The sequence below is a fragment of the Vulpes lagopus genome, chromosome 23 (genome assembly GCF_018345385.1).
Source record: "Vulpes lagopus strain Blue_001 chromosome 23, ASM1834538v1, whole genome shotgun sequence".
Taxonomy (NCBI): Eukaryota; Metazoa; Chordata; class Mammalia; order Carnivora; family Canidae; genus Vulpes; species Vulpes lagopus.
This window is the reverse complement of record NC_054846.1, coordinates 60,690,668-60,714,759: the sequence shown is the minus strand read 5'-3', so window position 1 is coordinate 60,714,759 and position 24,092 is coordinate 60,690,668. Positions and strand designations below refer to the sequence as shown.

Here is a 24,092-nt window from a genome sequence, read left to right as displayed (position 1 = left end):
GTTGTCTTCCTGAGTGGGCGGCTGACCTCCACCCACTGGGAAGTCTGTGGGGGGTTTTTTGGTTTGTCTGTTTGTTTGTTTGCTGGTTTTTTAGCTGGAACACATCTTTCAATTTCAGGAAGGCAATGATTAATGAACCTCTGCTACCTGATTGAAACTTTCTTCCCTAGATGGCCCCTGATGTGAGCACACACGGTAACCCGAGGCAGATTTAGAGCGAAGTATAGAGAACACTAACCCAAGAACTAAAACTTTAGCATTACTCTGTTTAAAGAAGAAATCTATGTACATTAAGTTTATATATATATATATATATATATATATATATATATATATATATACTTTTCAAAGAACCTGAGCTTTCCTATATTTACAGGTTGGGTTTATTAGATTCATAAGAATGATCCACATCCTCGGGAAAGTTTTGTTTGTATCAGATAAGTGAGGTACCGAAAAGGAAACAAAATCTATTCATCTATAAACGCGTTTTAAAATATTTGAAGACACAGCTTTGTTAGAGGCCCATTTGGAACATTTGCTAAAATCCGTTAGATCTTCAAACAAGATTTCTTAGCTGAGTTTTAAAGATTAAGAAAGAACTAGTGTTTGTTTGGGTTTTTTTTTTTTCTAGTGTTTGGTTTTTTAAAGATTTATTTATGCATAACAGACACACAGAGAGAGAGAGAGGCAGAGACACAGGCAGAGGGAGAAGCAGGCTCTGTGCAGGGAGCCCGATGTGGGACTCGATCCCAGGTCTCCATGATCACGCCCCGGGCTGAAGGCAGTGCTAAACCGCTGAGCCACCCGGGCTGCCCCAAGAGAACCTAGTGTTTTGATTTAATCATTTAACGATAGAAACGAATTGCGGGCACTAAAACTTCTGAATAGCCTTTCTGTGTTCCAAAACCACTCTCAGAAAGGGCACGCAGGTGGCTCGGTTGGTTAAACTTCTGACTCTTGGTTTCAGCTCGAGTCATGATCTCAGGGTTGTGAGATCGAGCCCCATATTGGGCTCTGCACTCAGCATGGAGCCTGATGGAGATTCTCTACCTTTCTCTCTGCCCCTCCCCCCACACTCACTCTCAAATAAATAAATCTTTTTTTTTAAATTTTTTTATTATTATTATTTATTTATGATAGTCACAGAGAGAGAGAGAGAGAGAGGCAGAGACATAGGCAGAGGGAGAAGCAGGCTCCATGCGCCGGGAGCCCGATGTGGGATTCGATCCCGGGTCTCCAGGATCGCGCCCTGGGCCAAAGGCAGGCGCCGAACCGCTGCGCCACCCAGGGATCCCCTCAAATAAATAAATCTAAAAAAAAAAAGACTCACCCTCAAGAAACCACCCAAATGACCATCAACAGATGGATGGATCAACAAACTGCATATGGCCATGCAGTGGAATACTACTCAGCAGTGAAAAGGGAGGCACAACTTATTCCCAGAACTCGAAAGATCTCCAAATCATTATGCAAAGTGAAGGAAGCCATATTCCAACAGAGAGCAGATCAATGTCTGCCAGGGGTTGGGGTAGCACAAGGCATTGATTGCCAAGGAGTGGGAGGGAACTTATTAGGTGACAGACAGGTGTATTCTATATCACAATCATTATGACTGAGTGTGTACATTGTCCGGATGCATCACATTGTACATTTAAAATTGATGAACTTCATTGCATGTAAATGAGACCTTGATATTGTTGCTTTTTAGAAAATAATACTATTCTCGGGGCACCTGAGTGGCTCAGTGGTTGTGCGTCTGCCTTGGGCTGAGGTCATGATGATCTTGGGGTCCTGGGCTCGAGTCCCACATTGGGCTTCTCCCTCTGCCTGTGTCTCTGCCTCTCTTTCTCTCTGTGTCTCTCCTGAATAAATAAATAAAATCTTTTTTTTAAAATTTTTTTTAATTTTTATTTATTTATGATAGTCACACAGAGAGAGAGAGAGAGGCAGAGACATAGGCAGAGGGAGAAGCAGGCTCCATGCACCGGGAGCCTGATGTGGGATTCGATCCCGGGTCTCCAGGATCGCACCCTGGGCCAAAGGCAAGCGCCAAACCACTGCACCACCCAGGGATCCCAATAAATAAAATCTTAAAAAAAAAAAAAAGAAAACAAAAGCATATATTCTCAAGGTCACCAAAACCTTCATGTTCAACATGAGGAATAAAGCAGGATCACCTTCTGAGAATGGACTGGGAAGGGGAGCAGGTGGGGAGGAGAGAGCCAAGTAGTCATGTGGTTATTGGTGGAGAAGCAGAATGGGCTCCGGTTTGAAATTTCTCATTATGAATAAATCAGACCCATGACTTTTCTAGTCAGTTGAATGACACTTTTCCAGCCAGGTTAGAACAGGCTAGAAGCAGGTTGTAGCCAAGATTCAGGTTTTGCCTGGTATATTATCTACTGTTGTGTAACAATTACCACAAGCCGAGTGTGTTAACACACATTCATTACCTGACAGTTTCTGTGGGTCAGGAGGCCTGGCACGGCTTGGATGCGTCCTCTGCTCAGGGTCTCACAAGATGGTGATCCTGGTGCTGGCCAGGCTCATCTGGAGGCTTGGCTGGGGGAACATTCACTCAGACTCATTTGGGTCATTGGTGGAATTCACCCCCTTGTGGGACCATGGCTTTTTGCCAGCTGCCAGTGGAAGCCTGCCCCTGAGGCCTCTCACAGCACCTTGCCCCATGGGCTTCTTCTCCAATGTGGCCACTGACCTCATCAGACCTGCCCCTGCAGGTCCTCTCTCCAGATGGCTAAGACAGAGTCTTACACAAGGTAAGGTTATCATGTGGGGGGACATCCCATCACCTTTGCCATATGATGTAGCTTAACCATGAGGGTGACATCCCTCCCATTTGCATATTCTATTGATTAGAACCAAGTCACAGGTTCTGCTTGCACATAGTGGAGGGTATTATACAAGGATACAGACACCAGAAGGTGGGGGTCATGGGGGCCCCCACACCTGGTGACTGCAGTGGAGGAAGAGATGGGACAGGACCGAAGTTATTTGAAGGGGTGGTTATAGATATGAGGGCCGTTGGGTCCTTAGCAAGGTAGGGAAAGAAGTGCAACCAGGAAGTAACCCATGGTGGGGAGAGGGTGGTGGGAGTCAGCGACTTGAAGAACTCTGTGAGGTTGAAGAATTTTTGCCATGGGAAGGCCGAGCAGAAGGAGCTTGAAGGAGAGCACGTGGTGGCTGGAGATGAAATCAGAATTCTCTAGAGGAGCACGTGGTGGCTAGAGAATGGGAAGTTCAAAATCAGGATTCTCTAGAGGAGCCGGTTTTGGTGGATGGTAGGTTCTGTGGGAGAGGGCAGTTGAGGTGGTGTGAAGGTGATCACTGGAACTAGGGAGGTCTACGTGGGCTCTCTGCTCCCACCCTTGTCCCCTCTCTGTCTACTCTCCACACCAGGCTTCCTCATATATATGCCAGATCATGGACACTTAACCCTCCCATGTCTTCCTGCCTCACTCAGAGTAAAATCCAGCATCATCTCATGGCCTGTCCCCCACCCCTCTCAGACTTTCTCTCCTGCCACTCTCCCCGTGCTGTCTACACCCCTGCTACACTGGCCTCTGGGACTAGCCCTTGACCCTTCCTGCCTAGAACACCCTCCGCTCTAATGGTTGCATGGCTCCCCACCCTCCCCTCTCTCCCCTTCCCTCCTTCCTCCCTCTAGTGTCAATTCAGACTGCTACCTCGGGCCTGTCCACCCTGTGTAAAAGAGCACCTTTCCACCATTACTCTCTATTCCTTTATCCACCTTATCCTCCTTCCCCATCAAGCATCCTGTGTATTTATGTGTTTGTCTAGGTGTTGGTCATCTGTCTCCCTCTGTGAATCTGGGGCTTTGTTTTATTTACTGCTGTATCCCAGCACCGAGATGAGCACCCGGCACGTGGCCAGCACTCTCTACGTGCTGTTAAGAAGGTAGAGCTGCTTTCTATGTCCTGAGGGGTGGCTGAGTTGACACTGATGGGTCTGAGGCCAAAGCCTTGGAGTGTAAGCCAGGAGTCATTGTGGAGGCCTGGGTACCCCCCCCCCTCCTCTGATGTGTAGAAGGGGGGAACACGGAAGATGTAGCACTTGGCAGTTAAGAGCCCTGCCACCAATACTTCCAGCTGTGTTACGCTGGGCCAGTTACTCAATCTCTCTGAGCTTCTGTTTCTTCACCTGTGGAATGGAGATAATAGAAACAAAACCTAAACTGGGAGTTGTGCAGGTGAACTCAGCCCCCACATGTAAAACACTGGGTATCAGGCTTGCACGTGCAAGCATTCATCATGGTTGGATTATGTTAAGGGACTTCTGTGCGCCCGCTTATGATCCACGACTCTCTACTACTGTCCAAACAAGCTTTGCCATTTACTGTTTTTCTGATCAGGGGGCAAATTATTTTACCTGAAACATGACTAGGTTTCTCATCTGTATGACAGAGATAATAACTCCTGTCCTAGCTCCCCTAACCAAACTGTCGAGAGGCATGAGTGAGGTAATGCCTTTGAAGGTGCTTGAAATGCAGTGTGCTCCATATGGAACATTCTTACTTTTCCTTCTCGTGACGGATTCCTTTTAGGATTCCTGGAGTTGTTCATTATTTTGCAGGGGCTCCAACAGGGCATCTGGGTGCCTGGGCTAGAGTGCTACATGCTGGATTTCTTTGAGCAGAGCTGGCAATCCAGGTCTTGCCCCAAGGGCTGAGCCAACCCTGACTTTAAAATGGCCCTTGGAAAAAATAAATAATAAAATAATAAAATATAAAATAAATAAAATAAAATAAAATAAAATAAAATAAAATAAAATAAAATAAAATAAAATAATAAAATAAAATAAATAAAATAGCCCTTGGGCTCAGGGCAGCATGGGTTGGCCAGCCAGCTTCCTGGGATTTGTGGGCTGAATGACACTCTTGCTTCTTTCTACTCAGACATCAAGTTAAAAAAAAAAAGAGAAGTCCTGAGAGTTGGCTTCTTTGGAGACCCAAAGCCTGGCCCCTTTTCACCCACCACTGTCAAGCAATTCATGAGGCCATCTCAGCAGCCCTACTCATGAGACTCAATTTCCACAAACAGGATCCACAGGTCTGGGAGGCCTGGCCTTTCACCAGAGCTCCAGACAGTGGGAAGAGAAGCAAGCAGGACAGCCAGTCCAGATCAGGGAAGCTGCCAACATCAGTCAGTGCCTCCACCCTAGTGAGGAGCCAGGATGGTGGAAGGAGGCCCTCACGGCCCTGTGTGGCACACAGTCCCTCCAGGTGATGCTGATCACTGGTCGGCTGGGGCCCACTGGTAACAAGCACTTCTACTCTTCCACTGTTTTCTAGGGGAGTTCTCTGAGCCCTGGGCCCAGCACACACACAATTCCATTTGAGGGTATCTAACCTACCCTTGTGGAATCAGAGAATGGTGGATGGAGTATCTATACCTGGTTCTTTAAACTCAGAGTAAATTGACCTCCAGATCATGTGCACGGCAGTCAGTAGCTTCCAATGGCCCTGATTCTTTTTTGTTTTTCCAAAGGTTTTATTTATTTATTTGAAAGAGAGAGAGAACATAAGCAGGGAGAGTGGCAGAGAGAGAGGGAGAAGTAGGCTCCCCACTAAGCAGGGATCCCAAAGTGGGGCTCAATCTTAGGACCCTGAGTTCATGACCTGAACGGAAGGCAGATGCTAAACCAACTCAGCCACTGAGGCACCACCACCCACCCCCATGGCCCTTATTCTCCAGCCTGGGAGGTAAGGTCCAGGTGATAGAGACTGTCTGTCAGCATCCAATCAGCCCTATTGCAGAAAACAGGGCTAAAATGCATTTCCCAGCCTCCTTTGCAATTTGATGTGGCCAACCATCAAAGTTCTCACCAACAGAAAGTAGATGGATGTACACATGCTACTCCTGGGTCTAGGTTTTGAGACTGGTCATGCCTATACCAGGCTCTTGTTCCCTTCCTCCTGGCTTGAACCCATGGAGACCTAGCTTCAACTGTGTAGGCATAGTGCCCTAGGGAATGGTGGAGAATCAAGATGGAAGGAATCTGGTTTCTAGAATGTCTGCATTGAGCAGAGCTTCTGGCTCACTTGGAATATTCACCAGGCAGTTACACAAGAAATAAATAAGCTTCTATCGTCTTTCATCCACTGAGTTATTGCTGGGCCTCTTTGTTACAGCCTCCAATCCTTACTCTCACTAGCACAGGGGAGAAAAGCCTGGTGGGGTGAAGGCTTCCCAGGCTAACATAATAGTCCACCCCCCAGTCCTTAAGGCCGATCACTGAATGTTTGGCTCTGTAACAGGAGGCAGCTTGGGAAGGGAGCAGTGTGCTATACCGGTGAAGGCTGACTAGATAGCTCTTCCTTTTCATTTTGACTAGAACATTGATTTGTATTATAAATTTTGGGGCCTTTCACTAACAAATTGAGTCTCAATTTCCTCTTCTGCAAAATGAGGATAATAAGAGTACTTACTCCCAGGGCTCCAGGGGAGATTCTATGAGATAATGTAAGTCAAGGGCTCAGAAATATTTACTGTTATTAATGGAATCAGCTGATAACCAAGTGTGATTTTTCCTACCTTCTTTCCCCAGGAAGAAGGGGAGAAAACTAATATCTTGAAAAATAAAAACTAATAACTTTCCACAAAGTTAAAAAATACTCTGACTCTTGAATGCATTGCAAAACCTAAAGCTATCTGCACAAATGTTTCTTATGCATCTACCATGGGCCAGAGACTAGGAGGGGGCTGGAGGACAGAGACACCCTTGTGGAAATTAATTTTTGCTTTGCTTCTCGGAAAGTAGAAGTCCTTTTCAGGCTCACAAACTGGAGTCCAATTCACCTACTGAATGGAAATTTATGTCGACTAGGAAAGAAATCCCAAGTCGTCTTCACACCTCCTTATGGGATGTCTGGGCCCTAGTGCACACAGGTTGGATCATCATCTCTGGGACCTGGGCACTGATATTTGTAAAAAGCATCTAAGTGTTTCCAATGAATAGGTAGACTTGAGTCTGGAAACTCCTTTTCCTAGTCACTACCCCAAGCAAGACTTGACTTTCTTAAATGGGTCTGACCTTGGTATTTACCTTGGCATTCACCTGGCAAAACCTTCCATGGCTTCCATTGCCTGTAAGCTCAATAAAGCCCTATCTCCGCAAGGCATCCACAGGTTTTCCCCATTTGGGATCTGGTCTCTTTCCATTAACAACGCTAATGGCTATCATTGACGGAGTGTTTCACATGACCCAAGCTCTGGGCTGAGTGAGGGCTTTACATGGGCTGTCCCATTTGAGTTCTTTAGGGTACAGGGTCTTAGCTTAGTTGTCTCATCTGTAAAATGAGAACATTCCAGGAAAAGCATTACCACTGTGCCTGATACATAGTTACCCCTCAGTTAATAGCATTACTGTGCCATCCCTAGGTTGTGGATGAAGAAGTTTAGGTTTAGGGGTGTTAGGTAACTTGCCCCCGAGCACAACCCTGATAAGTGACAGAGGTGTAGGCTGAACCCAGGAAGTCTGGCTTCAGTGCTCAGGCTAGCCTGCCTCCCCTTTGTCGCTGGAGGCCTGTGCTCAACTCAGAACCAACTCATGCCCTGTGACATCTCCAGGCCTTTACACAGATGTTCCCTGTGCCAGTAGATTGCCTCCTCTGGTCTTCCTTCAGGAAGTCTTCCTCCCAGCTGTCCCTACCCCTTTGGCCACCCTGGGCAGAAGCAGACATCCCCTCTGTGTCGCCTCAACCTCCTCAACAGGCCCCACTCCATTCTCACCTCACCAAACTGTCACTAGACAGAGGGCACAGGGCCTTGGGGCGCCAGTGTCCTCATCACCTCTGCCCCACCATGCGTGGCACAGAGCAGACCTCTGCAAATGTTTGTTAGATTTACTGCAAGCCAAATCCATCAGGGCAAGAGTGAACAATACCTGCTGGCAGGGACGCCTGCTTGCTCTCAGCTGCCAGTGTATGCTTTGGCCAGAACTCCTTACCATTTGCCAGAACTTCCAGTCCCTTGGCCCTGTCTCTCACTTTGCTCTCCAGCCTCGCCCCCAAAGTCGGCCAGTGGGGGGGTTCACCTCTAGAAGGCCTGCACCACCCAGCAGCTTGAGTCTGGAAGATTCCTCACCTCCCCAGTTCATTTATTCAACAAATATTTATTGAACACCAACTTAGAGCCAGGTACTGTGCTTGGCACTGGGCACGGGTGGAAAGTAAACCATACATGGTCTCTGGCCTCACAGGGCTTATATGCTGGTGTGGGAGACAGTTGGCCAAGAAGTAAACAAACGGGATGTGCAATGGCAAGTGCCTTATGGGGGGAAAGAATAAGGGACTTTGGGAACAGATGAACTAACTATTCAAGCACAGTAGTCAAGGAAGCCTTCTCTGAGGAGGCGAGTTTAAGCTGAGGCTTGAGGGTAAAGAGCTCAACCATGCAAAAGGTAGAAGAAGGGCATCTGGGCAAGGGAACAGTGTATGCCAAGTCCTGGGGGTGGGAACAGGTTGGAATGTTGAGGAAGTGAAGGAAAGCCAGGGTGGCAGAAGCACAGAGGACAAGATTGGAATTGGCTGGAAGTCAGGTTGGGACCAGAAGAGGAAGAGCTTGGATTTTTTAAATCTTTGGAATAATAGGGTAATAGAGGAAGGATTTATTTGGAATAATAGGGTAATGCAGAGGAAGGGTAATGAAAAAGGGTTCTCATACCAGAGTTGATGCGATATGACTGGTCTGTCTAAAGCGCTCCCTGGTTGCCTTGAGAACTGTGTGACGAAGCAAGAGGGAAGCAAGGTGACCTTGTGGAGAGCAGTGATCTGGGGGCAGGGGCAGTGGCCAGACCACGGTGATAGGCATGAGTTCAGAGAGAAGTGGATGTACTCCAGAGATATTAAGAAGTAGAATCTTCCAGAGGTTTTTAGAAGAACTAAAACAACTTTATTGGATGCCTGCTACAGCCCCAGAAAGGGGGTAGGAGTCGGGGACACCAGAAAGACTTGGGAATAGAAACAAAGGATACACAAGTCCTCAACCACAAAAACAAATACATCATCACCCCCCACCCCCGACCCCCACCACCATCTCTTAAGGAAAATGAACCCAAGATCAACTCAGATGCTGAAAGTCCTGGTCCATTTCCACCTCATTCAGTGGGGGTCAACAGATTCTTCTGGAATTGGGTCCTAGAAACATGGATATGGGTTTCCCATATTCTCAGCCTGTGAAGTTGCCAAATTGGTCAGGCTCTGCTTCATGCCACCTCCTCTGCCAACCCCTGGGAGCCTGCTGACTTGCCCTGCCCTCCCTGTCCGCCTCCCCCAGGAACACTCGTGGCTGGGGACCCACTCCCTGAAATGATGCCCTCTCTCCCCGCTGCTGCACATCTCAGATGCCTCCGGGAGGACAGATATCTGATCAATCAAACACTGTGCAAAGGATACGCTAGCTCTTCATGCCTCCTGGAGGAATTTGCCTTTTCAAAAGAGATTTCTGGGTCATTTAAGTGATCTCTGCCCTCTGCCCCATTTCTCCAAAAAGGGCCCTTTCCCCCTAGGGTTTTTGCAAATTCTATTTCTGAGCCCAAGGACCTCCTCCTCAATTTAGTCTCTGGGGAGGGTAGTTCCATCAAAGGGCGGGGCTGAAAGCACCTTCCCAGGGGTGACATTCGAAAGAAGTATTTAATAACCAGCGCGAATAAGCACAGAAGAATTGCCAGCTGGAGGATGCCACGGCCTTGGGTAGGCCCAGCGGTCATCAATCAGCACAGGGTCCCAGGAGGAAGCCACACTGGGTGGGGGTGGGGGGGCCTCAAGAAAAGCAGATATTTGCCAACAAGCACAAAAGTGGTTCTACATTTTAACAACTGGTCTGGCAACACTGGCCCAGCTGAACGTCAGTCCCGGGTCTGCCCCAATCTTGTCCAGTCTCCACTGTCCCACTGGGAATGGTCGCCAGGCCACCATTTGTTCCCTCCGCTAGAGGAGAAGCGGCCAGGGCCCGGGTCATGAAACGACCTCCGAGTGGAACCGGCTGCGTAGCATCCTGGGGGAACAGGATCTCAGGCCCTTGACCCACCGTGTGACCTTGAAGGGCCGAGAGCCGCCTCTGACTGTCCTTCCTCTCGCCCCTCCTTGCGGTTATTTTTGTCCAGCCGGACAGCCCTTGGCTGTCCCACAGTCTGGGCTCTGTGAGCCGGATGGAAACCAGGCAGCACAGACGTCTGGGGCTGAGTCCCAAGGGGGCTCCTCTCAGGGCGTCATCACATGGGAACCTGACCCTCCGCGCCGTGCACCCAAACAGGGACCGTGCATCTGGAGGATGGTGACGGTGCAAGAGGCAGGGAGCTGGGTTCTCTGCTCAATCCTGGCTCTTGTCCGGGAGCACCGTCTCAGGCCCAGTGGTTAAGGACGCCCTGTGTTAGAGCCTAATTGCTGCCCGGAAACCTCCTGTCTCTATGCAGGGAACTGTGTGTCAGCTGGAGGGTAGGTGTCTGCAGTGAGGAAGATGGCCTGAGCAGGCCCTCCTGGGCCCCTAACCCCGGGCCTTGGGTGTGGTGCACAGCGGGGCCTGTCCTGTGGTCGCTGCCATGGGGTGGGCAGGGGCAGACGGGGTTCCCCAGAGACTGCTCTGCGGCCCCTGCCTGGTTGCTGTCTCCGGAAGTGAGGCAGACACTAGGTTCAGGCCCTGGGGCCTGGGAAGGCTGCACCAGTCAATCACTGCCCAGGCTGGGTTCTGAGCTCTCCAGGCAAGCAGCCTGCCTGAAGCCCTGTTCCCAGTCCTTAGGTTCATGCCTGCTGCCCCCCATGTGCAGGGGCAGGAGAGAGTCTGGCAAAGCTTGTGGGGGCTCTCCTAGGACTTGTTTGTCCCAAGTAAGGAATGAGACCAGGCTTCAGAGATCGGAAGAGCTCCAGGAGAGCTGGGTCGACAAGCCGGGCCGGGCAACCAGGAGGGGAGATGGGCCGAGGGGAAAGGGGCCTCTGATGGGTGAGGAAGGTGCCTTCACAGATAGGTGAGCCAGGCCAGGGAGCAGGGCAGGAGACAGCACTTGTTTTTAGAGCTCCTGGAAAAAGAACCCTCCTCACGCCTGGGGAGAAACCAGGTCAGAAAGCCCCGATTTCAGTGATTTCAGAGACCCAGGAGGGGCAGAGCACTCCTGGCCTCCCAGCTGCCCCCGGGGAAGAGGGCCTGGTGGCAGGAACGGCCACATAAGTGGGGGACCCCACGATGCCAGGGGGCACGGGGGAAGAAGATCGTAGGAGGGGTGCCACATGGTTGCTCCTGGCAGCCCTGATGCTGGGTGCCACGGGCAGGGGGGCAGCTGGCCTCTCCAGGGGGCGGGCCCTCCGCGTGGAAGATGCCCCTCGACTGGGCAGCAAATTCCTCCGGGCTGGCAGGACGGCGCCCGCGGCTCTGCGCACAGGAGGGGTTCGGAGCGCTGGGATGGGGTAAGCCAGAGAGGAGGCGCTGGGGAGGATGGGACCGGGCACTCTTCCCAGGATGGTGAGCTGGTTGCTCGGGGCTGACAGCCCAGGACAGCTATGGAAGAAGGACCAGGGCCAGGCAGGGAAGGCCAGGGGGCCAGTGGGAGTGGGAGCAGGCTCCATCTCGGCTGCGTAGCTGTTGAGATGTGAGAGAAGACGAATCCGGACGGGGTCTGCACGGCTGCTCGGCCCTTCCAGGACCCCCAGGTACCTGATGACCTCGGTGAGGCACTCCCGAAAACCGATGCTCCGGAAGTCCACCGCCAGGGCCCGGGCATCAAAGAATCCTGCAAAGCGAGGCGTGATGAGGGCCTGCCAGGTGGGGGGCAAGTGCTGATCCTGGGGTCACACCCATGTGGCCTTGGGCATGCCACCCACCTCACCTCTCTGAGCCCCAGTCTCCACATCTGTAAAGTGGGAATAGTCACCCCTACCTGGGCTAGAGGGGGTGCATAGTGAGGATCAAATGAATTCCCTGAACTCCGAGGCATGATCAAATCTAGAGTATCGTTTTCATCGAAATTCATGATCAATGCAGAGAAAAACTTGGCGACCAAGATGTCATTTAAGCGGACGCTTGCCAGGTGTGAAAGGCCTGTGCCTGCGGAAGTGTAGAGCAACCCTGCCTGCTGGCAGGGGTGGATGCTGGGAGGTGGCGGCTTCAGCCATCAGAGCAATCAGAGCTGGGGCTCTCCTCAGAGAAGGCGACACAGTGTCACATTGAAGCCTGAGGTCTCTGGAGGCCAGGAGAGCTGAGTTCAAATCCCAGCCCTGCCACCTAACCAGCTGCCTGACTGTGGACACATCTTGAAGCCTCAATTTCCCTGACTGTCAGATGGGCGTATGGTAATGATGGTTACACCAGGGCGGTGAGAGTGAGATTGAATGCAACAGTGCCCAGAAATAGTCCATGAACTCAAGGTTAGCCATCATTTACACCTGACCCTTGAACAACATGGGGGCTGGGGGCACTGATCCTCCCCCAGCACAATTGAAAACCGAGGAAATTTTTGACTCCTCCCCAAAAAACTAGTAGTGAGAACCACCAGAGATCACTTTTTACTGTGATAGCAATTTACTGGGGATACAAAGGGCTCAGGGGGAGATGAGGAGGGCCACACAGCGTCTTAAGCAGATACTCGCAGCACCCGAGCTCACCCCAATAGCATCAGGAGGGGGCTAGGAAATTATCACTGTAGTACAGTAGGTATAGACTACGGTTAACTTTAGGCCGTTAGGATTAGACTGCATCTCTCCATTTACACTTCTCTCCACTGCAATTGGCACCATGTGTGTGGTCTGTGTTTGTGTGAGGAAGTTTTGATATAGTAATATCGATGTGGGACTTGATCCCGGATCCTGGGATCACACCCTGAGCCGAAGGCAGATGCCCAACTGCTGAGCCACCCAGGCATCCCAGCAATTTTTTTTTCAAACAGTTGCAAATCTCCAAAAATGTTTCCACTTAGGTCAAAAACTGCGTGTAAGCAGACTGGCACTATTCAAATCTGTGTTGTTCAAGGGTCAACCGCATACCACTGGTGTGGCTCCTGTTGGCATCTGAGTTTGTCCGCTAGCCTGAGGGCAGTCAGGAAAGCAGGACCCCACTCTGGTCCCCAGCTGCCGCCATCAGGCTGGGTTCCTCAGGTTGGTGTCAGTGAGGTCTGACCCGATGGATTGTCCACCGAGGTATTTCGTTCTTGCTGCCTTTCCACCTGCCCCTCTCCAAAGCCACCTTTTGTGCAAAGACAGAATAGAGGGCACCTGGGTGGCTCAGTGGTTGAGTGCCTTTGGCTCAGGTCCTGATCCTGGGGTCCCGGGATCGAGTCCCAAATTGGGCTCCCCACAGGGAGCCCGCTTCTCCCTCTGCAGGTGTCTCTGCCTCTCTCTGTGTGTCTTGCATGAATAAATAAATAAAATCTTAAAAAAATAAAAAAGACAGAACAGCCTCCATGGGCACTGGCCTCATGACTCTGGCAACAAATATCTGGTCCCTGGTTCATGGCTGAAGCTCCCACAGAGGGACAGGCAAGGCCTCACTCTGCTGAATACTTAGCTATGTGACTTGGAATAAATCCCTTCAGTTTTTGCGTTTGCTACTCTTTTCCAATAAACATTTTCTGAGTTCCTAGGAAGTACTCAATTTGCATGATCTGATTTAATTCCCAGGAAAATAATCCTATCATTATTCCCATTTCAGAGATGAGAACACTGAGGCATAGAGAAGTTAAATCCTTTGTCAAAGGCCACAAAGCTAGCAAGTAAGCAAGTAATAGAACCAAATCCACAATTCATGGGATTCGAATCAATTCAATTCAGGATTCTAACCCAAAGCCGGTGCTCTAAGCCACAGGCCTGTCCTCCCGTTAGCTCTTGGCAAGAGAAGGGTGATGCCAACAACCCCCAGCCTCGAGATTCTTGTCAGAATCAGATGAGATAACATTGGTGGAAGCACTTTGAAACTATAAAATGCTGGCCAAAATATTAGTCACTATTTTTCTTTGAACCGGATAACCGTACATGTAGTTGGAAAGATCTCTCCCGCTGGTTGATTAGAATCAGAAGTTTTCACTGTTGGCCACGCATTCCTTTGGCAGAAGTTCTCAAAGTGACCACCTGCATCAGGGTCATCGGGCGTGCTTGCTAAACTTGCAAATTCCTAAACTCCAGGCCAGGCCTCCTGGCTCAGAATCTCTGGGGTGCGCCCCAGGGCTGTCTGTCCCAGGACGAAACTGCGGCTCACTGAAGCCTGAGAGGCACCAGGCTGGGTCACTTGAAATGCACCTGCCCCCTCCAAAGGTGGCCAAGTTAAGGTTTCAGGACTTTGGTCTTTGTGGCCTAGGTCTGTGGCGCTTTCAAGATTTCTCAATTGTGAAATCACCAAAATATACAGCGAAGCTCCATGTACACAGAATTTCCATCTGTCCCGAAGTCTTTTTAAAGCCATAGTTTCATGACTTCGCTATAACAGACCAGCTCAAAATAACGGCACGAGTTAACATTTGTGTTCTACTACGATCCCACCACAGATCTTCAACCGTGAGCACGACACGTGATCCCAGCGCTGCTCAGGACACAGTGTGACCCCAGCACCAGCTCAGAAGGCACACCACTGGACGGCTGTGGCTAAACAACTCAGGCAGGCCCCTCCCAGGGTTTCAACGGGGATCCCAGTGAGAATGAGTTCATTCAGGCTAATGCTTGAGGAGGGTGGGGACTAAGGTGGGGGACCCCACACAGGGACAGAGCTCCTCCAAGGGCTAAAGCTAGAAGGAGCGGAGTTGAGGACACGGTTGGGACCAATGGGGACACTGCCAGTGGAGAGGGCAATGCTGAGAGAGGAGACAAGCTATGTGACTGCTGCTCCTGGGCCCTGCTCCAGCCCCACCACAGACCGTGGGCTCCGGGAGGGCAGGGACCACGGCTACTTTGCTCACTAGTGGTCCCGCAGGGCCTCGCCCCCAAGTATTTGTTTCATGAATGACTCCTGGGAGAGAAGAGCATCGGTACCTGTCCCACCAGTGGCGTGGAGCATTTTCAAGTGATCCACTGTCATCTGCAGGACCTCAGCCTTCTCCAGCTTGGAGGAGCCCTGTGTGTACAAAAGACAGAGAGTGAAGGCCTCCAGCGGGCTTCTCACTCACCTCCCTGTGGTGTCATCAGCCCTTATCGCCTCAATGTCCCCGTCTTCCTCCCACCCCACCTCTGCCTGCAGTTGGGTTTCTGCTTCCGCCAACATCTCCCAAACGAACAGATTCTCTTCGCTCCCATTTTAGTCTGCATGCCCACCGCACTGCTGAGCATCCTTCCCCGAAACCCCTCCTTCCCTGGACTTCCACGACACCGCTTTTTCTGGCTTCTTCATTCACCTTGCTTTGCCTGTCCCTTAAATTGGGGCTGCTCCCCAGTGGGTGCTGGCTCCCTTTCCTCACTCGGCACATTCTCCCCGGGAGGTCTCAGCTACCTCCGTGGCTTCTGTGCACCATCACCAGAATGCCACTCTGCGTACCCACCGCTCCTAGACCAGCTTTCCTGGGAATCTGACCTCACACTCACCACACCCAAGACCTAGCTCATCGTCTTAGCCCCAAAGCACTTGCTCTTCCTCTATTCTCTCTCTCGAGCAATGTCTGCTATGCCTCTAGCACCCTGGTCTCGCAGGTGAAACCTGAGAGTCAGACTCTCCACTCGAGCTCCTGAGGGCAGGTACCAGGCCTAGGCCACGGCTGGGCCATGCTCAGTTTCCTTACTTGGGCAACAGGCATGATCATCCCTACCTTTGGGATCATTTTGAGAGTTCCTTTCCGTGGGATGATGGACCTAAAGCCACCACATGTGAGACACCAGGGTAAACACCACTTTCCATTCCCTTTCTCCCTAGCCAGTGACTGGTATTAGCAAACGGGGTACCAGCACTTCAGGCAGCTGCTCCCAATCAATACGCCTGCCACACAGAATGGACCTTATCTGCCACCTGCATGGAGTTTCCTCCAGCGCGGTCAGGAATGTCACATACCTGTTTCTCAAAAGCGGTGGGGACCAAGCGCCGCAACTCAGAAAGGCTGCTGTTGATGCGGTCCCGGCGCCGCTTCTCTATGATCTGCAACACAACGACAGGAATTTACTCTCGGGCTCTTCGCCAGCTTCCAATGGGCTTTGATGGACACTGACTCATACCTTCCCTCATCATATTTTTGTGAGGGAGAGAAATCTGTTCTGACTTTATGGAGGAGGATACTGAGGCTCAGAGAGGGGTGGTGACTTGCTCAATTAGGGTCACACATAGCAGGGAGGCACAAAGCTGGGGGTGGAATTCGGATCTCTTGTCTTGGTCTGTAGGAGTGACATTCCAAATAATTAGCCATAGGTACAAGCAGGGGACTGAGCAATGAGAACAGGGACACTGGGGCAGCCCAGGTGGCTCAGCGGTTTAGCGCTGCCTTTAGCCCTGGGCGTGACCCTGGAGACCCATGGAGCCTGCTTCTCCCTCTGCCTGTGTCTCTGCCTCTTTCTCTCTGTGTGTGTCTCTCATGAATAAATAAATAAAATCTTTTTAAAAATTAATAATAGGGATCCCTGGGTGGCGCAGCGGTTTGGCGCCTGCCTTTGGCCCAGGGCGCGATCCTGGAGATCCGGGATCGAATCCCACGTAGGGCTTCCGGTGCATGGAGCCTGCTTCTCCCTCTGCCTGTGTCTCTGCCTCTCTCTCTCTCTCTCTCTGTGACTATCATAAATAAATAAAAATTAAAAAAAATTAATAATAATAAAAAAAGAACAGGGACACTGGCCATAGCCCTGCAGCAGGCCCTGGAGATGCCTGCAGGCCAAGATGACCCCTTCAGTGGCTGGGTTGGGAAGAGGCATTGCTTCCAGCTGGGAAGGCCTCTCATTCACACGACCTCATTCTCACCTCACCTACTAGGAGCAGAATGCTGATAGCAGGGCAGACGTTATGACCCCCCCCCCCCATTTTTACAGATAAAGACGGGAGCTGGAAGGAAGTGGTTTGTCTAAGTGAGGGGCAGGGCTGGTGTCTGCCACATTCCGGGTCTTTGGACGCCCAGGGCAGAAGCACAGTGGCATCCTGGGGGCAGAGGTGGCACTGGGATGAGGTGGCCAAGACCCAGCTGGGAAACCGCTTTCTTCTGACCCCTTCCTCCATCCCGCAGCACACCCCAGAGGAAATGTAAGTTCTGGGCTCACTGGGAGAGATGAGGGGAAAGGGCTGTGTGTCAGGTGTTGTCCTGAGTGTATTACATTAATTCATTTAATCTTCAAAACAGCCCTGTGAGGTAGGCATGCTCATTGGTTCAGGTACACAGTTGAAGAAATGAGGCACAGAAAGGTTAAGGGACTTGTGCAAAGTCTCTCTGCTGGCCACTGGCGGAGTCAGGATTTGCACTCGGAGTCAGTCTAGATGGGTGTGATGTTTCTGACCAGGGTTCTCCAGGCCAGGCCTCTGGGGACTCAGGGCAAAGATCCGTTTGGCAGCTCTGCTGGAACAATCACTCACCCCTCTGCGTTTCTTCCTGGCTTGCATCTGTGAAGGGCTGGGGGTGGACAGCGGCCTGGCCATCTGGCTGCAGAAGAAGAGAAAGGCTGATTTTTCAGAGCTCAGGGACCATCTCCTTGGCCTGGGCTGACCTTGGAGGACACTGGGATGTGGGCGGGCACAGTCCCCTCTTGGGCAGGTCGTGGTCTCCCCCCAACCACACCCAGGGCCATGGGGCTGCGGGGTACTCCCAGGCTCCCAGGCAGGGAAGCAGCGCAGGGCAGGCGTGGGTGGGGGCCCATCGCTCCCCCCTCTAAGTCTCCCCTGCACTCAGTGTCCCACCCCAGGGTGGGTGGGCTGGGCTCTTGGCCTGCCGGCCCTCACCCCTGCCCCTTGCCCCTCGCCCCCCCACCCCGCCCCTGTCCCTCGCCGCCCCTGCCCCTGCCCCTGCCCCTCGCCGCGGGCGTCGGGGAACCGCAGCCGGCCGCCGCGCTCCTGCAACCCGATCCCGGGCGGGGCGGGCGAGGGCACGGGCGGCGGCGGCGGGGCCGGGCCGGCGGGTTGGGTTTCAGAGGGAGCCGCTGGGAAGAGCGTGGAAAGAGCAGATGCCGCCGCTTCCCACGGGCCGGGCGCGCCCGCCGCCGCCCTCCGCCCCGCCGGCAGCTGCCGCCTCCTCCCACGCAGCGCGGCCCGGCTGGGGGGGGGGGCCCGCATCTGGGTCACAGGCCCCCTCGGACCCTCGGGCCGCCACCCCGGCCCCCCAGGCCCCAGCCCCGCATCGCGGCCCCCCTCCCCAGGCCTGGCCCCCGGCTTTGCTCGCACCCGGAGTCCCCATCACCCAGGCGCAGCCCCGGGGGGCGGGGGGGGGGCTTTCCTGCCCAGACTGACCGGAATGAAATCTCCAGCCCAGCCCTCCACCCGCTAACGGTTCCTGCTTCAGAGGTTCTCCCAGAGTGGAAGGGATTCGCAGGGTGGCACTGAGGGCCATTCACCCGGCCAGCACCCCGGAGGCCCCCACCCCGCTCCAGGGCTGGACTGCAGGCGGCAGCCAGGCCCCAGCGGTCCACACAGCTCCCTGGGGGCCATGCCCTACCAACAAATAACTTTAGACAAGACTCCCCTGCTGCTTCAGAATGCAAGATGCCACACATCTGAACAGGGACCCATGAGCTTGCCTCCACCTCCACTGCCACCCCTGGTCTCTCCCCTGGGCCCCCATCTCAGCCAAAGCATTCCTTCTCTCAGTTCCACGGGGCCACCTGGCTACCACTACTTTTGGGTCCTCTTCTGTCCTCACCCACCTCATCCAGATCTGCCCATTCCATGTCTAAGATACATCTCACCTCTGTCCTGCTTATTTCCACTGCTGCCCAGAGGACTAAACCTCTATCATCTCTCACCTGGACAGCTGCAAGAGTCTATTGCTGGGTCCCTTTGCACCCCTTTCCCAAACCCCTACAAACAGGCACAGTGATCATTTAAACGCGCACATCTGATTTTGTCTATCTCTTAAAACTTCCTAGGGCCTTCCCCATGCTTTAAGGATCAAGGCCGCCATCTTTCAGGTGGCCCAGCTGGCTCCTGTCACCTCCTAGACTCCAATCACCTTTGCTCTTTGTGCTCCAGCCTATGAATGCACTAAGTTCTTCGTGTGGTTGCACATACTATTTCCCTCGCCTAGAATTCTCTGGTGCAGCCTGTCTACCCACCTAGTCCCAGCCTCTTTGCCTAGTACTTTCTACCATCATATAGATCTCAACTCAACTGTCACCTTCCTAGGGGGGGGCCTTTTCTGACATTCCCCCTCCCACTAGATAGCCCCTGCTCTACCCTCTCCTAGCATCCTGCGTTCATAGCATGTATACCCATTTGTTGTTTTATCTTTATATTTTTGTTTTTTATTTATATGATTATTTGACTAATGTCTCTCTCTCCACCAAGTGTGTAAGTTCCCTGAGGTCACGAACCATGTCTGTCTGTCTCATTTACCACTGTAGCCCCAGCACCCAGCAAGTGCTTGGAGCACAGCAGGGCCCATGTTGAGCTCCCTCCTCCTGTCCCATCTTTGGCATCACTGAGGAACAGAGAAGTGACACCACAAAAGCTACCTCCTACCTCCTAGGCCTTTGTGGAATGGGGGCCTCTGTGGCTCACCGGGAGGGTCCCAGCCCATGTGACTACCCTCTTGGCATGAGAGGTTAGATCATTTTCATTAACTGCTCAAAGAGAGAGAGGAGGTTACCGGAGAGTCCACATCAACAGTGATCAAATCCCACTGCTGTGTCCCTGGATTTGTCCAGCTACATCTGGAAAGGGATATCTCCTTCCAAACACCTGGATGAGAAGGACTGTTAAGAGGCCTATGAAGCTCCTTAGAGAGGGATGGTGCAGCGAGCTAGGCCCAGGGCTCAGATGGCCAGAGCCTGAGATCTGTAGGGCAGCTTGTTTACAAAGCTACACTCAGGACAAGCCCCAAGAGCCAAGGGATACTAAAACATGGCCTTTGTCCCCCCCCCGCCCCGGGCTGGATAAGGAGTCTCTAGGGGTATTGGGTTAGCACTGCACACGTCACTGCCCCTCAGCCTGATCCCTCCTCGGGGACTATCTGTTGGAGGCTGACGCACCCCTTGCAGGGCATGGTGGCTTTGCTATCCCTTTTTCTATTCTTCTGGTCACTTGTTCTCTGCACTATTATCCCTCTTTTCTGACTCCCATATCTCACAGGCAAACCTCATTCCACAGTTGTCTTGGCATTGCTGCGCATATTTCCTTCCTCGGAGCCTAACAAAAACCCCATTTTACAGATGAGGATGCTGAGGCTTGGAGACTCAAGGCAGCTTGCCCAGCCTACACAGCTGCTGAGGAGCAAAGCCGGCATGGGAATCCATGTCTTCTGGCTCCAAATTCAGCATTGTTTTCCCTCCTAATTCCTATTTCCTGTCTGTCTGAATAGCCCTCCAGTCCCCTTATCCTTAAAGCTCCCAAGAGCTCAACCAGAGCTCACTTCCAGGCTGTGATCTGGCCCTGACACTGGGGGGAGGTGTGAGAGCTTCTTGTCTGAGAGTCTGAAAATAAGGCACACCTTCACAGACCCAGAGAAGATATGCCGACCACCAAGATCTGCCCCATGGGCTTCGAGTGGTCCCTAGCCAGATTTCTGGGGAGGTCTCTTTGGGGGGAGGCAGCTTTCTAGGTGGTCTGGCTGCCAGTCCTGACTGCTCTCAGCACTCATCCTCAGGCTCCCCCTTAGGGACTCCCCCCATGGAACCCTTGCAGATGACCCCACTCATTTTGCATGAACCAAAGACAAAATCATGGTATTCCCAATGAAGGGTTTTCAGGAGTGCTGAGCCCATTTGTAAAATAAAGAAACTGAGAGGGGAAGGGTCTGTTCCAGGCCACACAGCAAATTAGAGGAAATTCCAGAATTGGAGCCAAGTCTACTGACTTTTAATCCAGTGCTCTTCCCAGTGCACCCCAAATCGTCACATAGCCAGTACTCCTTGTTCTAGACAGTACTTCCACATTTACTTGTCTCCTTTATTGCACAACGGCCCTGTGAATTAAGTATTATTGAGGCTATTTCACATTAGGAAAAAATAATCATTTGATAGATGGAGTGACAGAGACACAAAGAGTTAAGAATCGTGCCCAGCAAGTCAAGTCTTTGGGCTTCTAGTCTTTTCATTAGACCATGCTGCCTTGTGACCATAACACCCTCCCACTGAATGGTGACCCCTTCAAGAGCAGCACTTGTTGGAAGTTACCTTGGGCTACATCAGGGAGCTGTGCACTTTAGGTACATTTATTTCCTCATGGAAGGCTCACTCTGTGAGGTAGGTATTAGCATCCTTGTTTTATAAGGGAGAAAACTCAAGTTCAGAAATGCCCAAGTTAATGGTAGTGAGACTCAAACTCAGGTCTATCTGACTTCAAAGGCCACCATGTGCCTTAAATCCTGTAGGAAAGACCCACAGATCTCCACCCAGTGCCTGACACATGACAGGTGTTCACTGAATGTTCACAGAAGGGGAGGGGAGAGAGAGGCTGTACTCTCAATTGGGACCCAGCATTTGTCAGAGGGGGGCTGGGTTCAGATAGGAGATCTGTGGGTGATTTTCTCATATGGGCCAAGATGCCACCACCAGGCAGATGCCCACAGTGACAATGGAACATGGCCTGCTCCTTATTCTCACATCTCTGAGTGTGGGGGATTTGCGCCCTGCCTCTGACCCCAGGGAGGCCGGCTGCCCCAGTCCTGTGGCCCTTGCCACTGTTTATCTGGCTTTCTTTGTACATGAAGCTCTTCTTCTCTGAGAGTTCCCTGAGGGCAGAGGCTTAGCAGGATACATCTGGGCCCCCCACACCCAGCCCAGGGTCTGGGCCACAGCAGGCATCGTTCAGCACGCCCTGAATTGAAGCATTGATGTCTGCTGGGGGGGGGGGGAGGGCCCTTTGGTGAGTGCTACAAAGAGGGGTCTATAAGTCAGCCTCTGCCAGATGTCCAACGGCTTTCTCTGCTCTGAGAGGGTCTGCTCCTCTAAGAATCTAGACAGTCTCTAAAAATGGGCTCAGCTAAAAGGACAAAATGCTGTATGGGAAAAATCTGCCCACTGATCCTTTATGCCATTGCCCAAATGCCTCCACCTTCAAGAAGCCCTCCCTGATGCCTTTGGTTGTAAGTGACCTCTCCCTGCTTCGGTGCCCTCACAGCCCACAATCTGTCTCCCCTTCCATCTTCCATCCTTTGCCATGGTCTTTGACCTGGCAGGTCACTGGCTGAACTGCAAATTCTTGGAAGACAGAGCCAGCTCTCTGGCATCAGTTTTGTGCCTCTGATTGATGAAGACCCAATGACATTGAATTTGAGAGCCCCCCTCCACCACCAGCACGTGGTGCTAGGCGCTTCCCCTGCTCCTAGCAGGCTCAGACTCAGAGAATTGCCTCTCTAAATAGAAGTTTCTGCTAAACCATTTAAGAATGCTAATAAGTTGCATGGGGAATTGTATTATATACCCCCAAAACTAATTAATGTACAAGATGCAGGAGGGATACCTATTGCCTCATCTCCTGTTATAAGCTATAAATACTTGGAAGCTGGTGGCATTTTACTAGGATTTGTGATTGAGGTAGGATCTCCTCCTGGTCTCAGAAAACTGGAGTCATTGAAATTATGAAATCTCCTCAAAAACATCCCTAAGAATGAGCCGAATCCCCCTTTCAAATCTGTTCTGGAAAGTCAGGTTTGGATGAACCAGGGAGATCAGATAGCCCCCTGTCTTTCCCACTCCATGTCCTCCTTTTATTTTATTGATGAGGAAACGGGCTCTGAAAGAGAAAGCAATGTCCCAATGCCTACATGGTGAGTTGCTGACAGATTTGGGGCTGGGACTCAGCCCCGCAGACTCCCACTCAGTCCTTGCTGCTCTTTCAGGGCTCTGAGTATCACATGTTGGGTGCCTGACATGAATTAAACATTTGCTATGTGCTAACCCTGTGACATAATCATCTTATTAGATTTTCCCAATAAACCTATGAGATCAGTTCTGTTATTTATACCCATTTCACTGATGAGGAAAGTGACGCTTAGATTGCTCACAGAACTGGGTGAAGTAGCAGAACTGTACCAGCGGAGTTTGTTGTACAGGCTTGAAGCAAGTCGAATTATTTACCAAGAGCTGAAAGACGCTGGCAGCAGGGTGTGCGTTAGAAAGAGTGTTGGAATTGGAGTCTAGGCCCCTGCACTGACAAGTCAGCTATTATTTTCTTTGGTACCAAAACCTTAATTCCAAAGTCCAGTTGGCTCAAGGGAGGGGAGGTTTTTCTTCCCCCTTTTGTGTACTCCATGGACAGTGCACCCAAGCTAGGGTAGAACGGAGAAAGTATGGCTATTCCGCTTTCTCAGCGGATTCCGGACAGGAGGTTTCCTAAGATCTTCAGGGAAAACTCCTCCCCAATAGCCTCCACCTGGCTCATCTATAGAAAGACGGTCACCAACTGGGAGTGAGACCCCAGAGCTGAACTCCACTTCCATCCCGGGCCCCTGAGCCTAAGTGGCCCAGGGCGCAGAGGATCCAGGCTCTCGTGCGAGTGGTGGCCCACGCTGCCCTCCCGCCCCCCACTCCCCCCTCCCACCCCCACCCACACACACCTGCGGGCCGTCGCCCACACCTGCATCTCCTGAGGCCCTGGGGAGGACTAGTCCCCGGCCCCCCCGAACCCGTCCGGGCACTCCCGGTACCCCGTCCCCGCCCTCACCTCAGCTCGCCCTCGCGGCCCACGTCGATGGGTCCGTCGGACTCGCTGTCAGAGCCGCTGGGCTCCCTGGGCCGCTTCATGGCGAGCGCAGGCTCTGGGTCTCCGCGGGACCGTGCGGGCTCCCGGCCGGGAAGCTGGGCCCCGCCCCGGCCCCGCCCGGCCCCGCCCCGGCCCCGCCCCGGCCCCGCCCCCCCTTTCCCAGGGCCCTCTCCTGCGCCGCAGCCCCCGGCGCCCCGGCGCCCCCTCGCCCCCGCGGTGACGCGCAGGCCGAGCCGTGGGAAGGCCCCGGGCGGTCACCGCCCCCTCCGACGGCTGGGAGGTCCGGCTCCGCTCCGCCGCCCTGGCCGCCGCGCGCTGGGTGGCCTTGGG

General features: G+C 52.3%; 1 protein-coding gene across 2 annotated transcripts; it reads right to left on the bottom strand.

Annotated features, from left to right (window-relative positions):
• Positions 1–8,907: 8,907 nt before the first annotated feature.
• On the bottom strand, positions 8,908–23,880 carry HEYL (hes related family bHLH transcription factor with YRPW motif like). Of its 2 annotated transcripts, none has more exons than XM_041738759.1 (5): positions 23,724–23,880; positions 17,487–17,553; positions 15,990–16,073; positions 14,984–15,065; positions 8,908–11,760 (listed from the first exon to the last, which is right to left on the bottom strand). In XM_041738759.1, the coding sequence occupies exons 1-5, from the start codon at positions 23,801–23,803 to the stop codon at positions 11,093–11,095; spliced, it is 981 nt and encodes a 326-aa protein (XP_041594693.1). In that variant the 5' UTR covers positions 23,804–23,880; the 3' UTR covers positions 8,908–11,092. The 2 variants fall into 2 exon arrangements, with proteins under 2 accessions (XP_041594693.1, XP_041594694.1); XM_041738760.1 differs by having other exon boundaries at positions 17,487–17,549; positions 23,724–23,838.
• Between the last annotated feature and the right edge of the window lie 212 nt (positions 23,881–24,092).

Bases quoted from the DNA above. Each gene is read 5' to 3' on its own strand.
- HEYL (XM_041738759.1), bottom strand. From the start codon at position 23,803: ATGAAGCGGCCCAGGGAGCCCAGCGGCTCTGACAGCGAGTCCGACGGA. The intron at 16,074-17,486 runs GTGAGTGATTGT...GTTGTGTTGCAG, and splicing joins CCAGGAAGAAACGCAGAGGG to ATCATAGAGAAGCGGCGCCG. The intron at 15,066-15,989 runs GTATGTGACATT...TTGTACACACAG, and splicing joins CCACCGCTTTTGAGAAACAG to GGCTCCTCCAAGCTGGAGAA.